Source organism: Aquila chrysaetos, chromosome 24, assembly GCF_900496995.4.
Source record: "Aquila chrysaetos chrysaetos chromosome 24, bAquChr1.4, whole genome shotgun sequence".
NCBI lineage: Eukaryota > Metazoa > Chordata > Aves > Accipitriformes > Accipitridae > Aquila > Aquila chrysaetos.
In genome coordinates, this window is record NC_044027.1 from 2254995 (window position 1) to 2279273 (window position 24279).

Sequence of the window (24279 nt, forward strand, 5' to 3'; positions counted from 1 at the left end):
GAGCAGGACGCTGCCCGTTCCACCGTGCAGCAACAGCACCCGGCCAGTGCCGGTCCCCAAGCGATGCCCAGGGACACTGGGGAAACTATGGGGACCCCCTCAAGAGGACTGCTTCGCCCTGGGACATGTCAACCATGAGCTCATCCCTTCTGACCTCAAAAGCCTCTGGCCAGCATTCAAAATATGGTTTCTTCAAGCAGCTCCACTTAATCCCACAAAAACACCACTGGCAGGAGCTCCGCAGCACACAAGGTCCCAGGGAGCATCACTCGGAGCCGAACACCCAGGTCCATGACGGGAACCCAGCCGCCCTTCGTCTCACTGAAAGCTGTTCCCCAATCCAGCTGTCACCAGTGGGTCTCATTTTCCAGTAACGAGAGTTTTGGCCAAAGTCGTAACCATTTGCTCCTTTTGCACTTTGGCTGCCTGGCTTCATCCAGGCTTGACTCACCATCAAGAACCTGGCAATGGCCTTTTTACCCCAGGTTGTGCTTCTCGCAGGTATTGGTGTGTTCTGCCAAATCTGAGGGGTTTTGCTGGAAAAATTTAACATGTCCCTACGTTGAGCAGGATATATTACCTTTCTGAAGTTCACCTGAGTCTATGCCAAAATCCAATGAAACAGATTTAGTTCTTACTCTATAAAACACGGCAAAAGGCTGCCTGCCCTTGCCTGATGAGCAGGGGCTTGCTCACAACAAGCCCCTTGTTACTCTCAAGCAGGCACTGACCCCCACTAAATATTTACAAGAATCCAGTTAATCACAAACACAAACATAGGCTTTCTAGATTTATTTTTTTCCAGATGACTGGGAACAAGCTGACTTGTGTGCCAAAAAATCAGCAGCTTCCTCATAGGCACACAGGAGGTTATTTAGAACCCGCACAGGCTGCTCATGGCCATGAGCATCAGCCAGGGCACAGCCACACCAAAAGCCATCTCCTGCCCCAGTGGATGCTAAACACGCCTAAGACCTCCTCAACCCACAGCTTGTGGCTGCATAAATGGGATAAAGGGGGTTTTCCTTGACCACATCCAAGGTCACTTCTTTTCAGGCTGTGGCTGGTGAGTCCCTTCGGGACCAGCTGGTTTCCAACTGCAGATGCTGAAACTCACCAGTTAGAGTCACACCAGTTGCTCCTTTTGACTTTTTTTTTTTTTTTCCCTCCTAGAAAGAGATATGCTTTAAAAAGAGTGTTCCTACCCTGACAGCTCCATTGAAAACTTGAGAATCTGAATTCCAACAGCTCCAATAAAAACACCCTTAAAACTGATGAAGGAAGAGGAACAGCAGCAGTAGCTCTGGGGTGCAGGAGTCACCATTTGCAACCCAACTCCCAAAGCCCAGGGATGCCTGCCCTCCCCTGCAGACCCTCTTCCTCCAAACACTTTCCAGAGACTCCCTGAATTCACTATTATCTCACAAAACCAGCACACAATAGATAGTTATAGCAAACAATAATGGAAAATAAACAGAGGAAACTAGATCTATATATTTTTTTAAAATACCTTTATTGTAAATAAATGCTGATGGGATATTTATGCTCAAGTGCACGGAGTGCGCAACATACAGCACAAGTTTACATATATTGCATTTTTTTTTTTTTTCTAAACCTACAAAAAAATTAGAAAGCAGTAACATGGCAAAATTGCAAGCAGACACGTAACATCCATCTCGGTAAACACTGAATACAGAGATGCAGTTTGCAAACGGTGTTCAGAGAGACAGAGGAGCAGCGGGAGAGGCGGAGGTGGCACCAGCAGCGCTCGCCCAGTACCCTTTGGAGGAGCACGGGTGAGAGTTTGGGACATATCCCTGGGGCAGGCGGTTCCTGGAAGCACTGGCAGCGATGCTTCTCCCAAGGCTGCTCCTCGGCCCGGAGGCGGCTGGGCTGGGCTTTCCCGTCACCCACCGCCGAGCTGCCGGGAAGGGGACGCCTTACAGAGAGGTGGCAGCTCTAACGTCACAGCCAGCGTACACAAACTCAAGCTACCCAGCCCGGTTTTAAGCCTTTTCCCCTCGCTTTCCAATTTTCCCCATCGCTGCCAGCAGAGATGGAACAGGTTTTGCCCGAGTCATCGTTTTTCTCTACGACCCATAACGCTGACAGGCCAGCCAGCCCCTGGGACAGGAGGACACCCCTGCTCAGGGGACAGCGACGCAGGTCCCACGGGTGGCCCTGCCACCGCTCACTGAAAGTAACGGCAGCCACCACCTGATCCGCCTCTGCTGATAGAAATGGACAGAAAGTCAGGGAAATACAGAAAAAAAAAAGCCCACTCGTGGTGCAATGCTCACGAAGGCACCAAGCCCACTTCCACACCTCCAAATTCACCACCTCTGCCCACCCAGCCCGAGACACCAGCTCCGGTACGACTGACAGCACAAGCCACTGCTAATCCTCAGTTCAGGTACATTGTGCAATCATTGTTTATTCTGGGGTATTTGCACGTACGGTGCCAAAGCAATCAGGTGATTTCAAGGAAATACCTGGCACGGGGACCCGCCAGCCCGTTACAGGGCTGGGGAGACGCGGGGGCTCACTGGCATCGCCCCAGCCCGGCCGCCCCGAGAGCTCGGGGCTCGGCAGGACCCCGCGACACACCATGTCAGGTGTGATTTACCCGCATGACAACGATGATGATCGCAAATCTGCTGCTGCTCTGCCCTAGACACACGTATTTACGCCTTTTGAAAGTTAAAACGCAGGAGGAAAAGGCTGTAGTTAGGCTTTAATTAAAGCACCGAGGCACAAATGCTGCCGTCTGCAGAGACGCCTGAGGGGTTCCATCCCACGACCCAGCAGACCACGGCCAAAGCAAGGACCTACTCGACAGGAATAAGGGACCCACAGTCAGTGATCCAAAACTGCAGACCTGATATTTAGCAGTGATTAAAAAAGTTTCGACCGCCAACATATTAGCAGCTACATTCATGAAACCTGGCAGGTAAAAATACATATTTTGTCTCCTTACAACCATTAACTACTCAATGATACAAATATAATTAACTCCTTAGCAAGTTATTACAGCATATTGTGTGTAAACATCCCACAGTACATTTCTACTCCTTTTTCCCCGCAGAGCGGGAGGTTTCTCCATAGGAGCAGCCAGCCCGATGCAGTGCAGGTTTGTGCGTTTAGAGCATTACTAGAGGGTGACAGCAAGTATTACCACGCAACAGGCTATAAATCTCTTCCTTCAACATTTTTTCTCCTTTTTTTTTCTGGCTTATTTCTAAGCACTGTAACATTTAAAACCAAAGAACAGACAGCGCTGCTCTTGCAGAAGGCTGCAGCAAACCTGTGCCCCAGTGGGAACAGCCCGAGGAACAAAACTAATAAAACTCAGTTTCTCACCCACTGAATTTCCTCCCTCCATGGCGCAATTGCTTTAAATCAACACACGCTTCTGCTCCGCGTAAATCCTAAAAGGCTTAGGATTAGAGCCTTGGCCTCTGCCATTGACCTCTCCATCTCAGCTTTATCAAATTAAAGCTCTGGGAGTGTTTAAAACAACTAGGTTTGAGCTCAAAATCCCCAGGTAAACCCCTTCAGGGCTTCAGGGCTGCTGAGTTCATCTGCAGCCAGGGCACTGATGTTTCTCAAGCACAGATCCCTACTGTGGGTACGACCAACATTTATTTATACATTTAAAATAAGCAACCTGGGTCCCAGAAGTTGCTCATATAAGTCCTGGAGTCACCAGAAACAGCAGGTTCAGAACAGCCTCCTGCTTCGTACCTAAATGCTCTTTTCTTGGCCCAACCTGAGGATTTTGCCCTTAGTGCAAGAACAGGAGGAGTGGGGTAAAATGGAGTTTGGCAAAACACAAGTCAAGACTCGTGGGAGAACACTGTAAATTTGGGGTTTCGGTGGGGACTTAAGAAACACAGAGCCATCACACGAGCTGCGCCGCAGGGGAGTCTCACAGTCTATGCACTAAATGCTGAAGCAGCTTAAACTTATTAAAGGCAGCATTATACATCAGTAACATTCACAGCTTATTCGTAGGCAAGTTTAAAAAACTTGTTGTGGGCCTAAAATTTGGTATGTTAAAAAGACGACGGGTAAAAATCATGTGCTTCTTGCGAACTCTGCACACACAGCCCCACTGTTCCCAGACACCAAGCAAAGCGATGCTCCAATTTTCTGTTCTAATAGATAAAAGCATCCACAAAGCCCAGGAAAAATGAGTGAGAGGATGATGCTTAGATCAGGGTGCAAAGCTAGAGCAGGACTTGAGTTCAGATTTGACAGCACTGGTAGCTGTGCTGTTTCCAGAGAGCGACAGGAGCTTTTATTCCCTTCTGCCCCTCACAGGAGACGTCCCGCAGGATTTGCTGACTTGATGAGTGCCTTGTGTTACACCTTGTATAAAAAAGCCTTCCCAAAGCAAAGGAACAGGCTCAGGTCATGGGACTCAAATCAGCGGTCATGAAAACAAACTCAAATGATACCTGGAGCACTTTCAATGGTTAAACACCACAATAACTGCGTTTGAACTTGGAAATGGTAACAGTTAAAAAAAAATAATTGAGGATTTGGTCCAGTAACACATCTTCCAAAGAAAAGCTGCTTCAGCGAGTATGGATATGACCATTTTGTCCTCACATATACTGCAGTTAATTTTGTCATCTAACCGGGAAGATGCGGAATACTATTTTAACACCTCAGAAAGCCCAGGGATACATTAGCTCAGACATATTAAAAGCAGATTGAAAAGTCTCCGTAATAAATTTTCTCCAATCTCATTGGCAGACGTTTCAGCATTCAGAAAGAAAAGACACAGACAGACTCTAAAACACACATTTCAGAGGAAAGTACTGGCCGAAGTGGCGCACAGCTCACTGTGCTCCGGGGATGCTCGCGTCCCATCCGCAGGGCTCTTCCCAGCCACGGAAATCCCAGACGAATCCAAGATGAAAGCACAAACCTCTACACCGTTAAACTGGCCATCGTCTACAAATAAGAGATAAACGGTACAAGTTATACCAAGGGTAAGTCAGGAGATGGTAAAGCAGGGGACAGCAGAGCTCAGCTCAGTGCCAGGGACGGACAGACAGATGCTTTGCAGCAGCTGGATCCAACCAGCTCCACATAATTGTTCTACGTGATGGTAACCATCTGAGGATTTATTTATTTACTTCTACCCGAGCAAATAATGAGCTGCTTCACGCTTTGCATCATCCTTTAACCTCTTGCAAAGCTCCGGACAAAGGGTTTCCCAGCCTCAGCCTGAGACCGTGCAAGCTCAGCTTTACTGGAGTACCTCATAGGTCAGCAGGCAATAACGAAGCAGACTGGTTACTGAGGGTTAGTCACTTTTATTTATCTTCTCCATAGGAAAGTACACTTCCAGGACAAACGTAAGAAACATTACAGTAACCATTTTGCATATTAACCACAATACTTATAGTTTTGATAAAATTCCTTCCACTGCCTCACCGAGGGTCCAGCAGACAACAGGAACACACTCAGGTCAGTACAAGTGAATTATATATTTACAAATGCACGATCACACAAGTTAAAATCTGACAGCCAGGACTTCCTACAGCTGCTGTTCATGCAATTTCTCAGAGCACAGAAAATGCTTGGAAAGGCTCCAGTTGTGCAATGCCCGGTGCCCGCTTCTGCTTGGCTGCAGCACTTTGAGACTGCAAACCGATATGTAAATTGGTATGTGCAATTTGTCTTGTTACCTAACCAGCACCGTTTTGCAATAAAAAAATGGCACAGCTATGGAGCCAGTTTGCTGACAATTAACAGTAGGCATCAACACTTAAAATCCAACAGTCAGGAAATCCGGACCCTACATATTTTCTATTTGCAATAAATAAATAAATATCTAAACAGTTCTCCTGACACTAACACTTAAAAAGTGACCATCATCAGACAGAGGTAATCCATAATAGCTGCTCACATGCTACTTTCTCAAGCAAAACACCAGCACTAAGACAGAAGAAGGTTTGTACTGGAATCAAGGAAGTTGGACCAAGTTACCTTCATTTATCTGCAAACCCTCCCAGGAAGTCTGTGTTATTTGTTTAAACATAGGGGAAAACGAAATACTTGAAGTGCAGCATTAGAAAAGTAATTTTGCAAAGCTGGCATATACATTCATTTTCTAAACACACAGCTCCTTTTGGCTCAGAGTAAAGGCAAATCCAAAGGGGCAAGGCTTTGTTTTTTAGCCTATGGATAATTTTCCTCTGATTTGATTCTAAAGTAATATCGCTCAGTATAGGAACAATGACTTATCAAATTTATCACAAGCTCCCCCAGCTCAGGTTCTTTCTCCTTTTCCCCTCATCTTCAACATTAAGGCCTCTGAAACCCAGGGAGACAGGCAGCTTTAGGAGAAACGCGCCCTTCTTGCATTGCTAGGGGCTGAACCATTCCCAAGTCGGCCATCCTGACGTGGGAGATTTTCTACAGCAATATCTGAGCTCGATGCTTTGTGCGCTTCCGCAGCTTTGGCAGGACAGTTGGTAAGAGAACTTTGCAGCATTATTAAAAATGCTACCACAAACTAGAGAATAGGAGACTGAGGCATGTTACTTCAGGATCAATCCCATACCCCTGTGTCCCATGACACGTGTGTAAATACTGGTGACGGAGAAAGACAGAGCAGTCGCATTGAGAAAACCATTGGAAGAGCTTCACTCAAGGACAAAGCGCAATTAAAGTAAAAAAAACGCACATCCAAATGGCCAAATACTTTCAAGCAGGAGTTCCTCAGGCCTGGAGGAAGGCTACCTGGGCAGAGGTAGGAGCTGCGCCTTCCTCGCCTGGAAGAGATGAGGAAGCATCCCACAGCGGCGAGACCTGCGCCCCATCCCTGCGGGGACCACCCAAACCTGAACCCTCTCTTAACACCCGACATCTGGAAACTGAACCAGCTACCACCTTACTTTCGTTGCGTTAAACCCAGCTCTCCCTTTGACGCCAGAGCACCAGGAGCGAGAGGATTTGCAGCGAGAAGATTTGCCCAGAGCCCCAGGGCAGAGGCAAGGAGGGAGCTGAGAGCAAGAGCAGGTCAGCGACGACCCCGGCAGCCCACACGCAGCGACCTGAATCCTCCGAGCCCACCCTTAGGGACCACCACCCTCGGGTGCTCCCCGGCACAGCCTGCTGCTCCCACTGGGAGAAGACCACCACGCTCCCAAAGGTGGGGTGGAGCGCGCGGAGGATGCGGCACGGGCACTGCAGGAGCCACGCGCTGCCGAGAGCCGTCCCGCAGCCCCGTGCAGGGACCTGCTGTGCAATACAGCCGAGCCCCCAGGCAGAGCACCTAAATTGCAAAAAAAAAAAAACAACCAAAAACCAAACAAACAAACAAAAACAAAAAACAAACAAACAAACAAACAAAAAAAGCAACCACCAAAAAACTTTTACAAGACAAAAAGCACCAGCGTCGCGTGTACCACATGAGGCGAAACACCCGATAAGCCAAGCGAGGGGTTGCAGCGGGGTCTGCCGCAGCCACCAGCGGAGCAGGGGCTCGGGGACAGGCCTTGGGGCCGGCGGGAGCACGGCGAAGCGAGGGCATCTCTGGCCTTTCTGCGCGGGGCGGCAGCCAACGTCTCATCCGAGCCCCTTACTCCGAGGCCGAGAGGGAAGGCAAGGTCTCACGGGTGACGCTGGCTGCTGGCTCCCTGGAGAGGGGGGACAGACAAGGACATATTCTCTCCTTAGAGTGGGAGAAAGACAGTCCTGCTCTCTTTGCCCCCATTCAAAGATGCCTCCAAGGGGAACGTGATGGTGAGGACTAGGTGACAACTGCCACCCACACAGAAAGGTTTGCCCACCCAGCTGCTCTCCAAGCACACGCTAAACCCACCCAGCTCCCTCGAGTCACTGGGAGCTGGGGCTGAGCAGCACCGCTCCTGTCCAGGCTACGATCCAATGACCCCTGCAAAACCTCTGCCATCAGTAACGTCACCGCACCTCGTCCCAGGCAGAGAGGAGACGTACGTGGAACCCAGCACTGCTCAGTACAAGCTATGCAGCTCAGCCCAGCAGTGCCAGTGCGGAGCCATCCCACGTACTGGTCCAGGGATGGAGCAAGCTCGGGGTGAAATGCACTTTTGCAGGCAGCCAGCACAAGCACAATGCACCAGTAAGTCCAGCTGCAGCCCCTGGATCAGTGGGCTCAGCCTGGTAACATATTCCTCCCTGACTGAGGTCCCCCTTAATGACAGGTTATTATACAGCAAAAGACTTCCTTCTGCTCCCCAAGGAGCGTTTGTCTTTCCCCAAAGTAGTTTCCATGCAGCGTTAATCAAGAGAAGTCCTACTTACTAAACCAAAACAGAGTACATACAAGCTGCTCTCAGTGGTACTCACAGGCAAGCATTTCCCCCTTGAGGCTGCAAAGGAAAAAGAAACAGCACAGGATAGCTCATAGTGCATTTTAAAGGAGATTTAAAAATAATAGTAAAAACAGCAAAGCAAACTGGGAAAGAAGTGAAGCGACCCCAAAGATTTCACGTTAGGGAGCTCAGGGCAGGCTTGTATCCCAGCAGGAGCTGATACAAGGCGTGGGCATCGTGTGCTGCAGCACCCAGCCGCCTCCTCCACTGCTGCTCGTCTCAAGGGCTCCATTCAGGCAAGAGGTCCCAGGACAGCACGGTTCCCTACTGCTCACACGGCCCCAGAACCCAGCATTTACTAAATGCTCCCTCATCCCGGAGCTGTCAGCGCTTCGACATAACGATTACAAAGGGTACAACTGCAAACGGGGAGCGGTCGGGGTAGGGACCCCTGTCCTGGGGCTGCACAGCTGGAGACACCCACAAATTAAGACCTCAGGTAGTCAGGGTCCTCTCCAGCTGAGATTCTTCATCCAGAACTGCTGTGGGCCAAACCCAGCCCAATGCAAAGCCCTGTCTGGTTCAGTTCCCGCCAGAGCTCTGGGATTTTGGGGATGCCTAAGCCTCAGGCTCTTCACTGAGTATGAAAATCCCAGCAATGCTCACCTGCGCAGCATCACCCCTTCTTTTACTCTCTGGCCACTTACTCTGCTAACAGGGAAGAGGAGAACGAGAAGCTGGGCTCACTGAATGGCTTGGAAAACATTAAACTCTAAAGTATCCAAGATTATTTTATTTTTAAACAGCTTTGGTAACAATGGCTGTCTCTGCACAAGGGGCCCAGCCAAGACCTCCTCAAAGCCCCCCACCGACCTCTGCCTCCTCTGCCAGGCAGCAGTAGCATGCAGCCTGCTCTGCCTGTGCTCTCCCAGGCACAGAAAAACTCCTAATTTAGCAGAGAAGCGATTTTAAATGAGCAAAGAAACAAACGGGGCTTCACATCCAACACTGATGAGACCCTACGTGCTTTTAAGCCAGAAGAAATGCCAAACACCAAAATCCAGGCTGCTTGAATTTGGGCACCCAAAGAGCCCAAACTCTGTTCAACAAGTTGCTGACATCAGGATCTGCGGGGAAACGGGCACCAAGAAAATCACGGGCACAAAGATTTCCTACCAAGTTGCTCTGGGGCTAAAGCAACACTTGGCTGCAGTATCAAATTAGGACAAAGAGGGTATTAATAACTCTTTCCAATCAAGTTTTTGCCAGAAATCAAGGTAATACCCAGAATTAACCACCCTGCCAAAACCCTATTGCACTGATGGAAACTCACCTGCACGGAGCCTGACTTTGAAAGCCTCTGGCACCACAATTCTAGTTTAAATGGGGCAACTTTTGGTTTTGGGGGGCAGGTGTGGGGTATGTTTTTGGTTTTTGTAGGGTTTGGGGTTTTTTTGTTGGTTTTGTTAGTTTTGGGGGGTTGGGGGGGGGCATGTGTTAGGTTTTTTTGGTTTTGTTTGGTTTTTTTTTTAAACAGGAGTCTAATCCAGAATGATTTTCATGCGGGAAAAGAGATGGTGTTCAAGACCCTGGGAAGGGTCTGTGTTTCAGAGAGGACCAGCGACAGCCGCGGGCGATGGTGTGATGGTGGGGAGGGGGAGCGTAGGACAGGTACCACCTGGACACCGACTTGCAGCTGCGGCTGGTCGGCCCCATCTCGAGCTTCCAGGGACGGGAAAGCCCCCAGCAGGTCGAGAGGTTTGCTCCCAACGCTGTAATGTCGCGGGCGCTTTACCGTGTCCGCGCTGGCCCGCGGCGTAAAGCCGTTTCTTCTCATCCTTACGGGGGTTTGGCTGGCGGGAAGGTTGTTCTGATCCCAGACGGAGGGGTATCGCAAGGAATGAAAAGGGGAATCACAGTTTAAAACCACATCACGCACCAGCACACACCGCCGGCATCCCCACCCGCAGGCACCCCAAAGCTCCCAGCAGCTGGGGCCGCGGCTCAGTGAACCCCGCATCGGTCTGCGCTGGCACGACCGCTCCGTGCCTTCCCCGGCTGAGCACTAGTGGTGGGAAACGACCTCCTGTGTCAGCTAATCTGGCTCAGAGTCCACTGAAAAGGCTGCTTTTTTAGCAGTTTTATTTCCCTTTGGGACTTTTTTGCTTAGGTGGCTTTGTTTGTTTGTGTTTGCTTTTTATTGTTTTTTTTAATTTTTTATTTTCTTTTTTTTTTTTTCCTCCCTGCAATCAATTGGGGGGGGGGGTAAAAATAATCAAATAGAAAACTTTCCCTGCTTTGTGTTTCTTCTCCCCCAAAGCAGTCATGTTGCCCAAGTAAAGCAAAGAAAACCAGAAACGGCCTCCGACTTCAAGCAGGCAGCAACGATTTCAACACAGGCATCGCACAGAAGTTGCAAAGCAATAAATACCCGACTGGGAACCACCAGCATGGGACCAGCCACAGAAGTCTTGCTGAATATCCTCAGTTTAGCATTTTGCAGTCCACTGGATTTAGCTCTGCAAACCCTCCAGTCACAGAAGGAGGTTCCTAGTTTCTCCACCCCTTGTTTATGGTCCCTCAGCATAGGGGACTCCTTTATGCTGGGACAAAAAAAATATAACCATATCCCAGGCAATCAGCCAATAGCTCTTTACGAAACACAACAACAAGAGGCAACTAAAAGCCTAAATGTACCAAAAGAACTTAAAATGTGATGCACTTAGATATCCTGCGAACTAGCACAGCTGAGAGTCGGTTTGTTCCCTTTAATTGGGGGAGCTAATTACACACAACTGCTACGCAGCATTCCGCAACAGATCAGTCCCTCTGCAAAACAGCGTTTGCATAAGCGAGCACCTCAAATAGCAGCAACTTCCACAGATTTCGCACGTATTTAGGTGCTTTGCTGAACAAGGTGGATGGCCAAACAGTTATTTAAGAATGGGAGAGACAGGACTTTGTAAATAAAGCTAGTCAAAGTCTGAAGTGTTTCCAGTGCTGCTGTAAGAAGATTCCCAGTGCAAGGGAGGTAAATTGGACCCTTCTCCTTCAGCTCCAACATATACAAAGTTTAGGAACACCACAGTCTTGCCTTGCACCAAATACTTGTCTCTGCAGATTTCTTGCGTGTTTTACAAGGGAAAAACCTCCACTCCTCCCAGCCACCGGCACACGGCAGCCAGCCTGGGCCCCCAAGGGCTGCAAGCGCTGCCCAGAGCCACCAAGAACCCGTCCCAGAGCCCAGCCTTACCCCGTCTGCAGCTTTACAAAGAGAAAGCTCATCAAGACAATGAAAAAAAAATTCACTTCAAACATTCTGGCAAGTCTTTTCAAAATGATCGCAATTAATGCAAACAAGCATCAACAACAAATACTTAACTGAAAACTGAGTTTTTAAATTCCAGGTCTCATTCTAAGTCCTAAATTTGCCCATTCTGCTTCCTACAATAGCTCTGAAAAATATCTGCTCCTGGCCTGGGAAGCACACTAATTTAGCCTACAATTAATTCTGCTTTTGGGAATTACTTCTGAAGCAAGTCCCTCTGGTCACTGAAAGCCATCGGCCATTTCTAGCAGGTCTTTAAGAGTGTTTCAGTTTAGGCACTTATTTTTGAAAAGGGAAAAAAACAGGGCTGTGCAGCAAGACTTACTGAGTCCAGGGAGGGTTTGTCGCGGTGGGTGTTCACTGCTTCCACATTCAGGGTAATCGTCTCCACCTTACAACCTTTACCAAAAAGAAAGAGAAGTTTATATGAGGAAGGGTAATTTAATAAACAACCAATTTTTTTGTTTAAATATTGAAGACAGCATGGAAAATGAGCAGTGCACCTTCACTGCAGGAGCACAGCCTGTGTTATGTGGACTACAGGTCTATACAGAAAAGCCATTTTTAACTGACTGCACCCCAGAGCCAAAGCCAAGTTTGGAGGCACACACAGCCTTCTCCATCAAAAGCTGAAACCCACCTGTGACAATTATCACCTGTTTAAAAGAGAGGCCACAGGAGAACACACCCGCACCCACACATCTCCCCCCAAAACCCTCCCACTCTCCAGAACCTTTTTATACATTAAAAACATTAGCAGCAGCTTTTACAGCATGCCCAGTTGCTGCCACACACGGACACAAACTTGCTCATCAGATTCACATGCAGATGCAAACCAGGGGGAAAAAAAAAAAAAAAAAAGGACAATATTTACCGTATGCAACGGGCGTGAGCTTGAGAATGGTGTGGAGGGGGCAGCGCAGGTAGGGCAGCTCGTCTAGGACAGAGGCAGGCGTTACGGGGGGGGGGCATTACGGCTGCGCTGGGGCTGCCCACGCCAGCCCCCCCATCCCAGGCTTCAGGTGGGAACCTTTCACATAGCAAATATCGGACGCCAAGCGCAGCAGTGCCTTGTGCCCACGCAGGCGGTACCGCAGCCCCCCCGGAGCCCTCAATCGCCCTCCCCAACCCCGCAGCAGCGGGACGGGACTGTCCCCACAATGTCCAACACACGGGGCCACCAGCCAGAGGGAACCCTTCCAGCAGCACACGGGTGGGAAAGCACTGCAGCAACAGCCGCCACGGACCCACGGGAGTTTTACTTTAAACTTTATTAACTTTATTAAAAGTCTTATTAAACTCCAGTACCACTCACTGGAGCTTCATAAAGGAGCTTGCAGCAGACTGGAACTAGCTTCCAGGCAAGTATGCCATGCAAGGGATCAGCATTTCTCAGAAGTGTAGCACTATTGCCAACCCTTCACAGGCTACTGATGCATCAGAAAAGTTTTTCTTTACATTAAAAAATAATCCCCTAGAGATTATGTAAGTGCTACTGGTGGAAACAGCACCAGAAACAAGGGCTGAGCAGAAAACAAACAGCACATGCATCTCCATGTCTCACAAAGAGAGCTTCTTGCCAAGCTCCATGCACTGCTGAAATGCAATGGTTAAAGTATTCCAGAAATGTTTTCTTTTTTTCTTTTTTAAGCAGCTCTTCCGTTATGAAAAATCAAAACAGTAATTACAAGCCACCCTCCCAAAAGCTCTGTAAAGGAAGCAGCGAGAGAAGCCAGCCCCTAACATCATGCATTTATTTTTGTACCTGCACTCTTGTCAAGAAAATAAGCCAACAGGCACCTCATAACCGCCTGGTGGGAGATAACGAGGACGTTGCCTTGCCGTTCTAGCTCCATAATTACTGGCTCCAGGCGCTGGACCAAGTCCTGGTAGGACTGAAAAACAAAACAGGAATTTTTCAAGGGGTTTTGTAAACAGAGGCTTAAGCAGAAGTAGCAATTAACACAGCTTCACATTCAGGAAAATATCAGTTAAAATATCAAAATGCAGAAGTTATGGATGATTTGGTAAATACGGAAAAAAAAAAACCAAAGGCAAACAGCAGAAGGTGGAATTTAGTGTCAGCAACCCTCAGATTACAGGAGTATTCAGATTACTGGTAACTCCTACTGAGTGCAGTAAGAAAAACAAATAAAATAGTAAATTACACATTTCAACAAGATTGTGAAGTAAAACCAGAAGTGACTCCATACTCCACCCACAGTCATTTTCTTCCCAAAGTGTTTTTTCACAGTGACAATTCAGGCCTCAGCCAAACGAGCAGGATGCAGAAACCCCTCGGTGTCTGAGGGGAGCAGCAAGGAACTCAGCAAGTGGCCCAATTAATGGGTTGAAAGGCATCATCTGCACACCACAATAAAGGAAAGCAATAAACCTTTCCTCTAAAAAAAGAGAACCGGGGACCCTAATGTTTTCACTTTCTCACACAAGCATTGGTAGAAAAAGTCAAAATTAAGTCCTTTAATTCTACACATATGTATTCATTTTACATATACTGTAGCTTATTGTTATTTCTTAGAGGTCCTCACCTCGCCTCCAGGATAGCGATAAAGATACTTCTCTTGATCCCTCAATGCAAACTCATCTGGATACTTGGCTTCAATTTCTGCATAGGTCATTTCTTCACATACCCCCTGAGGGAAGAAGAACTTGTTACAACAGGCTTTGTTTCAACAGAGGTACAACGATGCAACAGGAAGAAAAGAAAAAGCAAGTGGCTGAGATCAGTAATCCCTTTATGTGATGAAAGTTTTAGGTATCGTATCTGACACGGCCATACACTCAGCATTTGTGTACCGCACGTCCAGGGTGGTTAGGAGAGGGTGGGCTTTTGCTGTTATTTCAAACCCCTTGTTTACCAGGGATGAAAATGAGCATTCATTTCCACAGCAACAACCCTGCAATTTCTTTTGCCCGAATGAATTAGAGTGGGAGCAGTAACCTTTGTCCACCCAGGATGGTGTGACAAATGCCTGGGATGTTCAGAGTTATTTTCTTTCTCCACTTCAGCTAGATATGTTCGCAGCAAGGTCTAGCAGCTCCAGGCATTATCAGCCCTGTACCAAACCATCCTAAACCTCATGATGATGGCTGGAGTACATTATACATGGACATGGTTATAGATGAACAGGAAACGGTCAATTTTATCACGATGAATTTGGTTTTAAACATCATTTTCCATCTAGAAAAGCAAAAGGCTTCAATCAGCATTTCACTCACAGCATCGATCTCGTTGAGAATCTTCCACTGCTCGTACGTGACCCCCAGGGACTCGGCCGTCTGGATCGTCCTTTTCAGCTGGCTCGTCCACACCTTCAGCTCAACAATTTCCTGCTCCTCGATGAACTTCTTCAGCGCCTGAGCGAACTGGAAAAAAAGTCAGGGGAGGTTAGGAGGGAGCAGGAGCTGCTGCCGCCGTTAAAAGCATCATTTCAAGGGCTGTGGCTGTCGCGGCAAGATCCAGCTGCGGGGCTGCCCCTCGCAGGAGTCGGATGCAGAGCCCGGCTCTGACCCTGGTCACACAACACTTGACAAATACAGCAAGCCGGGTGCTGCCAAACACATACCTGCTTCCCGCGTGGTGACAGACCAGAATCCCCACCAATCTTGCCAACAAGGTTATATTCACTCTCACCGTGTCGGCAAAGGTAGATGGTACGCGGCTGGACATGAATGTTCATTAGGTAATAGACGATTTTACTCTGGATGTAATCTTGGACTCTGTTTACTAGGAACCGCTGTCCCACATTGATCACTTTAATGAAGGAAAGATCTCTGGAGTCAACATAAAATAAGAACACCCACACGACTGGTTTTAAAAATGAAGCACGTGCATCTGCGGGTGTAATCTAGCTATTCATCCTCTAGTAAAGGCATCAGCACTACCACTGGGTTGCTCCAGCAGACAGAAAAGACACTGAACTGCCGTGCTTAAACAAGGAGCTGCGTTACACTGCCGTACACTAGAGAAAAATCCTTTCAAATCACTTGGGACCCGAGGATATCACCTTCACACAAGCAGTCGTGCTTTGGGAGAGCAGAGGCTCCAGCAGACGCGTTACAGCATCCTGAGCCAGAGAACAGCAGCGACAAAGCAAAGCAGCTCATGTGTACAAGGACAAAATGCACCCCAGGGCTTTGCTTACTTGTCGTACGCATCGGGATCGAGAGGCTGGTAAGTGACCTTGTAGCACTCTATCCTCTTCAGGAAATCATCCATCACGTTCTCCCTGTTTCTCTCCGGGTAGTCGGGGCTGGAAACTTTCACCTCCTGATCAACAGACAGTGCCGCTTTGTGAGAGTTAAGCAAACTCAACAGGGAACAAAAGCAACGCTGAATAACATTATTCTTCCCCTTTGAAACAAATACGCAGTGTTTAATGCTGCCCTGTGGAAAAACCTGCTCCTGGAGAGGAAACAAAGGGCGACTCTGAAGGCACTGTAGTGCTTGGCCCTGCGACAGACACAGCTGGCTCGCTGTTAGCTGTCCCTGCAAGCCACCCGCTGCCTGCCTTCCCTTGACAAGGAATCACGCTTCAAGGTCAAACATTTCTCAGCTTCATTTGATTTCCACCTTCTCACATAACTAACTGCGTCCTTAGCTTTTATAAACCTCCAAACCTTAGCTGCTTAGTTCCAAGGTGAAACGTAAGAGCAAGGCATGTGCGGACATTCCTGTAAGCTATCGTAGCTGGTGACCTTGCACCGAGCACCCACAGTAGGTACTGCCAGCTCAGCCTGGAAAATGCGGCACGCACCAGGATATTGGCAGCAATGACTTCTGGATCATCGCAGACGGACTCCACAAAAAACACCTACGAAGACAGCAAGGAAGTATATTTCAGAGAGCCAAGAACTCTGCCCTGAATCAAAACTCGAGAGCTCCTGCCCCAGGGAGCAGTAATGTCCCTTGGTGCAGCAACTCCAACTACAAGTTAAATACAGGAGCACTACCTTGAAAGCATTTTCTTTAGCAAAATTTAAGATCAGGTCCCGTCTTTCTCGAGTTGTGTTGGTCGCATCAAACACCTACCAGAAAACAAGTAAGCAGCAATGAGCAAGTTTTCCCAAGGCTTTTAAACCAGCCCCAAATCATTTGAGATTACAATCAGGTCCCCAAACGCCCTGGGCAGCTTTGAACTACCCAGATGTAAAACTATGTTTAGTTCAGAAAAGTCTTACAGCTATCTGCCCACACTCCTCCAAGAGATAAGCCTTCACGTCTTCTAGAGCCACTAAGGCACATCGTCTGCAGGAGAGAAATGGGTATTGTCAGAGCTGACATAAAGTGTTCAGATGGCAAGGCTTCTGAACCACTGGGGAGACATTTAAACACCTTCTCCCTCTGCCCACGGAGCACCCACCCCTGCGTCTTTCCAAGAGGCCTGGAGGCTCTGCAGAGATCACAAGGCATCTGCATCTCTGACCTGCTTCACCACCAGGCGTTCGCAGCCCCTGCTCTTTGTGTCAGCCCAAAGGCAACGACAAAACTCCTACGCACAGCCCCTCTGGCAGGATCCCTGCGCAGGCATTACACGTGATTTTGTGCTCCTCAAACACAGAGCCTGCCAAGACCTGAGACTAACCAGACCACCACAGATCGGTTCAGCCCCCTGACGCCGACTTACTTGCGGATTTCCATGGCTTCTTTGTTATCATGCCTGAAGAAGTCATAGGACTTGTAAGACTTCACTGCTTCCCGGCGATACACTCCTAAATTAAACACTTCACACACAAAAGACGAGCGCGTGAGACTGACGGCTTTCTGCAGACAGATCTCACGGCGCTTTCGGCAAAGGGCAGAGCCATCCCCGCACTGGGGCGAGCCGGCGGCCCCCGCACGCACCTTTGGTGGGCACCCCGATCCAGTTGAGGTAGCGGGTGAGCTTCTTGGACACGTAGGTCTTGCCGCGCGCGGGGAGACCGATCATCACGATCAGCGTCGGGGAGTTGGTCATGTAGGAAGCCCATGCTGCCAAAAAAACCCAAACCCCAAAACCCAGGAGCATCAGCTGCATTGCCGAGCAGCTGGGAGCAAAAAAGCGAGTTCCAACCCAAAGCCATCCCCCATGCAGAGGTGCCCTGTCTCCCGGACGGACAGACAGCTGCCGTGCATCTCAGAACGGGCTGGCCGTCATGTCCTTGAAGGTAATTAACCACTGCGAGCGTCTCTCCGGTCTCCCGGGCACCTAATGGGACCGAAGTAGGGCTTTTAGCATTACCACTATTTACCGACTGGGCGGGAGCTGTCAAGGGCAGAAGAAAGATGCTTTTAACAAAACGGTCACGTTCTCTCAGAAAACAGCCGCAGCAAGCTCTGGAAAGGCCCGGGGAGAGGCGGGTTTGGGGGAAAAGCAGGGGATGCGGGCCATGGCAGCACCCACAAGTCAAAAAAATGAGAGGCGTGGGGGTGAGCAGCGCAGGGCACCCACGCGGGAAGGGCACCGGGACGGAGAGCGCGTCCCCGCGCGGGATGGAAACGCGCTTTAAGGAAGACGCGCGCTTTTTTAAGCGGCACGCGCAGCATTATCCCCCTTTTTATGTTTTTTGGGGGGTTTGGTGGGGGGGGGTTTTTTGTGGTTTTTTTTTTTTTTTTCCCCTGAAATAGATGAAAGTCGCGTTCCCCCTCGCCCCCCCCCTCCCCTTCCCCGGGCCGGGGTTACTCACAGCACTTCTTCTCGCCGCCGCGCAGGGCCCCGGTCCTGCCCCGCGGGGGGCCGCCGTGCCGGGGCACCGCCGACATGGCTCCGCGCCGCCGCGCCACATGCAAATCGCATGCAAATCGACCGCCGCCGAGCGGCGCTACGTCACGGGCGCGCTCCGCTATGCAAACGACGTCGCCGCCCGCCAGCGGCGCGCTCCGGTCTCCTCCCTCCCCTCCGCGGCGCTCTGACTGGCTGCAGCCCGGCCAATGACGGAGCGCGGCGGGAGGTCTCGCGAGAGGAAGCGGGGCGGAAGCGGAAGCGGCGGCCGGTCGGTGAGGAGGAGGAGGAGGCGGCGGCGGCGGCCCCGCCGAGGATGCTGCGGCTGCGCTGCAAGGCCCGGAGCGGCACCCACCCGCTGCCCGGCCTCACGGCCCACTCCCGCCTCCGCGACATGCAGGCAGCCCTGGCCGCCCTTACCGGCGTCCCCGTCCCGGCCCAGCGTCTCCTTCTCGGTTTCCCGCCGCGGAGCCTGGACCTCAGCGACGGCGAGCGGCGACTCGGAGACCTCGGGATCCACTCGGGTGAGCGGCCGGCCGGGCGCCCTGGGTCTGCGCGGTGGTGATGAGGGGGGCGGGCACCGGCGCTTTGTGGCCTCTGCTGCCCCGCCAGCTGCAATTACCGTAATTAAAAGAGGCTGTGGCCCAGCACGCCCCTCATCAGCCGGCTGTCGGGCCGGTTCCGCCTCCCGGGGGTTGCTGTCAACCGCCCGTGCTCGGGAGGGACTCCTGCTCGCCGGTAGCGCCGGTGGTGGTTTTGCCCGCGTCGCCGGGGGTCCGGAGGTAACACGCACGGGGCTGGACGGGGACGGGGAGCCGGTACACGGCAGGCGAGTAGGCCGGAGCCCGCCGTGTACGCTCGGTCGGCGAGTCGCGGTGCTACCGGCTGTTTTGGCTGAGGGTGTTTTCCATCAGGATACCGTGCTGCTGGGGCAAACGAGTGCCATCCTGAATAATAATGACACAACCGTGTTGTTCTGTTTTAGGAGCAGCAGCATCTTTAACTCCCATCTGCATGTTTGTCTCAACTCTCCCTCCTTCTGTGTTTGACAGGCGATACTCTAATAGTTGAAGAGGATACATCCAAACCCAAGACCGACTCGCCTGTAGTTGCAAAAAGAACGATGTCTAACTCGGTTAGGGAAGCCGTGCCTGTGCTTGCGAGGAGGGTTGTTCCGGCAGATAACTCCTGTCTCTTCACCAGTGTGTACTATGTGGTGGAGGGAGGCGTTTATGACCCGGGTTGCGCTCCAGAGATGCGCAGCCTTATAGCCCAGATAGTAGCAAGTGATCCTGAATCTTACTGTGAGGCAGTTCTAGGGAAAACTAACAGGGAGTATTGTGACTGGATCAGAAGAGAAGAGACTTGGGGAGGAGCCATCGAAGTGTCCATTTTATCCAAATTTTACCAGTGCGAAATCTGTGTGGTGGACACACAGACAGTCAGAATCGACCGTTTTGGGGAAGATGCCGGTTACACTAAGCGGGTCCTTTTAATTTATGATGGGATTCATTACGACCCACTTGAGCGTAAAATCCCTGACTCGGACATTCCTCCCCAGACCATTTTCTCCACAACTGATGATATTGTTCTTGCACAAGCGTTGGAGTTGGCAGATGAAGCGAGACGGAAGAGGCAGTTTACCGATGTGAATCGCTTTACGCTGAGGTGCATGGTGTGCCAGAAGGGACTAACTGGACAAGTGGAAGCCAGAGAACACGCCAAGGAGACTGGACACACCAACTTCGGGGAAGTGTGACATCTGCATGAGGATGGTTACATCGACTACCTCACCGATCCAGAATAAAATTCTGGATTTCCAGATAAGCTGTATGTAATCATAAAATTCCGTTCACAAAGCTTGAAAAGCATATTAACTTAACGATGGCCAAGATGCACAGGTTTGCTATGGTTAGTGACTTTTCCAACAGATTTGAAATAGGTATCTTCTCGCATGCTAACTTATAGTACTTTGGCAGGTGGTATACACTGGCAGCTAAAACTTGATTTCTGAAATAATATTCTCTTTGTGTATGTGATCTGAGCGGACATAAAAAACCAGGCTCGTTCAACACTAGCATAAAATCTAGCCTCTAAGTTACTGAATTAATCTCCGTATTATGTTTTCAGGGTAATTAAATTAATCTAAGGGTTTGGGAAACACACGTATCAGCATTACTTATACTAAGAATTAGACTCTGCACGTACAAGCAGTTCTTGCAAGGGAAACTGCTCGTTTGGTGCACAATTTTTAATGGAAAGAGTATCTCCAAAGCTGCCCTATACTATGTTACCATCAGAAGTAGAATGTATTGTTTATGTGAAGTCATGGCTTTAGAGAAAGAAATGGCCTCTAAGCTTTAAGATAGCCTTCTTTAAATTAACAAGTAGATGGTTAAGTGTTGAATAAACTTATTAATCCTCTGTAGGTAGTTTTTAGTTGCTTGAAAAATAACTATATCAACCCCCTGGTGTTTACACTGCATCAGAACATAGGCATGTTTCTTGACATACTTTGAATTCTTCTTCATAATAGTATCGGAAATTCTGGCAAGAGGGAAATAGAGCAGTTAGGGAAGTAACTTAATTTACATCTGTTAAACACATTTAAGCAGACTTTACTTGGGTATAGCCAATCTCATGGCCACAGTGTTACTAAGCTGTACCAGACTCCAAATACTGTAAATTAGCACTTTAAGGTATAGTTCTCACTCTTTGCCGATAAAAAGTTTTGCCCTTTTTAAGAAGGACAGAGTGCTAACCCAGAAGGGAGGCTTGAGGTTTCTTCATCTGCATTCTGCCTTAATGTGTTTCATTTGTCACTGATGACTGCTCGGTAGCAAGACTTTAATTCTGATAATGAAGGGTGCAGTTTAATTTTCAGAACAAAATAAGCTGCGTAAACTGCCCTACTTCTCATACTATTCAGAATCAGGGAAGTTGAAATTGGTTTAGTATATCTTGCCTCACAGTGGGGTTGTGAGGCTTAACAGTAAGTGCTTTTGAGGTCTTTTAAAAGGTGCTGTAAAGGTGCATATTACTGAAAGGGATTTTTTTTTTTCTTTGAAATGCCTATAACACACATTTGTTTTATTGAATTTTAAAATATTCTTAGCCTGCTATTCTTCTGTTACTCTGTTCTGAGTTACCTTCCTTGCACGTTTACAAATGGGGAGCAAGAACGTGCATCTTCGGACTGAGGCAGAAATAAACCCACTTTCCAAGTGGAATCTAAGATCTAGTTTTAAAGGCCTCCATTGTTAGGGCATCTGGCTAAACTCCTGGTGCAGTGAAAACTTATTTTTGATAAAAAGCACGTTTCGCTGAAGTTCTCAGCTGAGGCTCCTGGTTGGACCTTGAAATACAGGAGGGTCTTACTGAGGAAGGAACATAATTACATAAGTGCTTTGTTGAATTGAGGCATGAATAATTAAGTATAAAGAATAGAATCACCAAGAGCACTATGGACCAGGTTTCTTTTTAATTCAGTATTAAAGTACACATTAGCACTGGTGGGAGTTTCCTGTAGAAAGCCACTTAGCTTCCAATGTTAAACCCCACTTTGCTTTTAGCCTCTCATTAGGAAAAAAAAAAAAAACAAACCCCAACATGAAAACCAGCCCTCTAGAAGCTGATGCTTATAAACCTAAAGAAATACCTGACAGTTCAAAGGAACTTGAAGATTACACTGTGTTATAACTACTTGAGATGAAATACTGTCTAGGAATGAGACCAAGAGACTGTCAATCCTAAATTGTATTCTCAGCTTTCACACTGAAACGGTGAGATGCCTTGGACAAGGAGCTGATCCTCACCATTTGCCATCTGTAAAATGGACATAATACCTACCTCAGAGAGGTGTACAAGGTGACTATCTTTGGGTGTCTTTGAAACAGAAGTGGAAGATACATATTTATTGTCTGCCATGTTTGCAAATGCATTGACTTTGGGGAGCAACACATAGATGTTAGCTTTGTATCCAGGATGGATTTCTGAAGGTGTGTAAAAATATTTTTTTGGTATTTCTCAGTTGCAGTATTTTTAAAATTAGGTTATTTAAACCAGAGTGTGTAGCTTTGCTATATCATGTTTGCGTTGGAAATCTGCTAACAGAGAATCAGTTCCATTTGAGGAAAATGTGTCAATATCACTGCTTGGACGTTTTCTTTCGTTGCCTAGAAAATAAAATCTCTTTGGTTAAAAAATGTCAACTGAACTGCTGTAATTCATCTTTGTAAAAGTTGATACTGTTACACGCTGACAAACTCAAGAACAAGTAACCCTTGGTATGGACTGGGAGTCAGAAAACCTTATGTGATTCTCCTAAACTCTCCCAAACAGAAAGTAACTACATTATTTAAAATGTAAAAGATATGGATACCTTTAAAGTACAACTCTCTTTCTTTTGTAAATGTTAGGGGTTTTTTACTATCTTTTTATCAGCATTTGCCTGCCCTTACTGATACAATTACAGAAGTATCACAAAAAATGGCATCCTGGCACTAGTAAGATGAACTTCTGAACATCACTAATACATTTGCACTGAACTGTTATTAATTGTACAGCAAGATGTTAGTTACAGATATTTTAGAACAGAGGTGTCGTGGGATGTAGGCTCAGGTACTGGCAGGGAGTAGCATCACTTGTGCAGACCAATCCAGAAAGCCTGTAAGACACAGGTTTATGTCCTTACCATCACCACTTATCCCCATACAGATTTAAAATAAATATTAAATTCCTGGCTGAATACTTCAGCACAGAGGTCAGTAACCTGGAAACTGAAATTTTTGTCTCGTAGGTGTGCTTACTAAAAACTGGGTTATTGGTATTATTTTACCAATCTGCGCAGTTCTGGATCTTCATTTAAATAAAGAATTCTGGTTTCCTGGTGCCAGTCTGGCTGTTTTACCAGCACTAAATTCCTTCTTTAATTAAAGAAAAGCCTAACACACTCTAATCATGTGGCCTTTTACAAACATGTTCTATTGTATGAAGAGATTCACCATCTCGTGGTTATAACAGCACTTTAAAAGCTTGTCTGAGTTTACATGTTGAGCAGATGTTGAGCAAGAACTTTCACCAATGCAGGCAGTGTGTGTTCCCAGCGCAGTAAAATGAGTGGCGTTAGCAAACGTTTCTAAAAGTCTTAGTTACCCATGTAATCCAGTGGTATAGCATTCTGGTTTGTGTATCATCAGTGCAGATCAGTTGGTATAACATATTTCCTTAAACACGTGCCCTGAATTGCAAAAATTGTTGATGCACCAATAAACGTGACTGATGCATGCATACTTGTTTAGTCTGTGCCTCAGCTCTTGAATTTCAGGTTTGTGTTCTATCTGCTGTTGTTCACCAGTGTGTTTTCTAGGTCTTCACATCTACGCAATGCGGTCTTTGAGCTGTTTCCATCTGCTTTCCCTTCTGTCTCATTCCCTTTTTACCTTGACTCTAAGAGACAATCATGGCGAGAGAGGGATGTGGCCCCGCAACCTGTTCAGGATGAAGCTTCTTTGCTTTCAACTTGTTCAACAATAACTTTTTTTTTTAATAGTACAATATTTCCTCTGTGTAATTAGAGTCAGGTATCAAGTGGAACAACTGTAAAGAGAGTTTTACATACCTCCAGAATCTTTTATGCATTTAAATATATAAATCATTAAGTAGACAAACTTTAGGAAGAGTGGGGTTCAATAGGACACGTATCTACTTCATGGATGCAATTGCCTGAAAGACCGGTCTCGGAAGTATATCAGTAATATTCTGAAGTTTCTGAAGGACAAACTTAATTCCTTAGTTCTGGATAAGTCTACGTAAAAAGAGCAATTGCTGGGGAAAGGACTGAGAAAAGGAACGTCTTGTTACGTGGTGTAGAATCAGTATCTTAAATCTGCAGCTTTCTGTGTGCACAGTCACA

General features: G+C 48.0%; 2 protein-coding genes across 6 annotated transcripts; one reads left to right on the forward strand and one right to left on the reverse strand.

Annotated features, from left to right (window-relative positions):
- Positions 1–1494: 1494 nt before the first annotated feature.
- Positions 1495–18439, reverse strand: PFKFB2 (6-phosphofructo-2-kinase/fructose-2,6-biphosphatase 2). 5 transcript variants are annotated; one of them, XM_030000340.2, is made up of 16 exons: positions 18331–18439; positions 17510–17635; positions 17292–17388; positions 16846–16912; positions 16618–16692; positions 16422–16478; positions 15810–15934; positions 15231–15438; positions 14884–15030; positions 14193–14297; positions 13409–13538; positions 12518–12580; positions 11969–12042; positions 10111–10185; positions 8350–8372; positions 5312–7658 (listed from the first exon to the last, which is right to left on the reverse strand). In XM_030000340.2, exons 1-16 carry the CDS (start codon positions 18404–18406, stop codon positions 7601–7603), a joined length of 1506 nt encoding a protein of 501 aa, XP_029856200.1. In that variant the 5' UTR covers positions 18407–18439; the 3' UTR covers positions 5312–7600. The 5 variants fall into 5 exon arrangements, with proteins under 5 accessions (XP_029856202.1, XP_029856200.1, XP_029856199.1 ...); XM_030000339.2 differs by having other exon boundaries at positions 9994–10185; XM_030000341.2 differs by lacking the exon at positions 10111–10185.
- On the forward strand, positions 18439–23654 carry YOD1 (YOD1 deubiquitinase). The gene is made up of 2 exons (XM_030000747.2): positions 18439–18889; positions 19418–23654. The coding sequence occupies exons 1-2, from the start codon at positions 18439–18441 to the stop codon at positions 20122–20124; spliced, it is 1158 nt and encodes a 385-aa protein (XP_029856607.2). The 3' UTR covers positions 20125–23654.
- Positions 23655–24279: the final 625 nt, after the last annotated feature.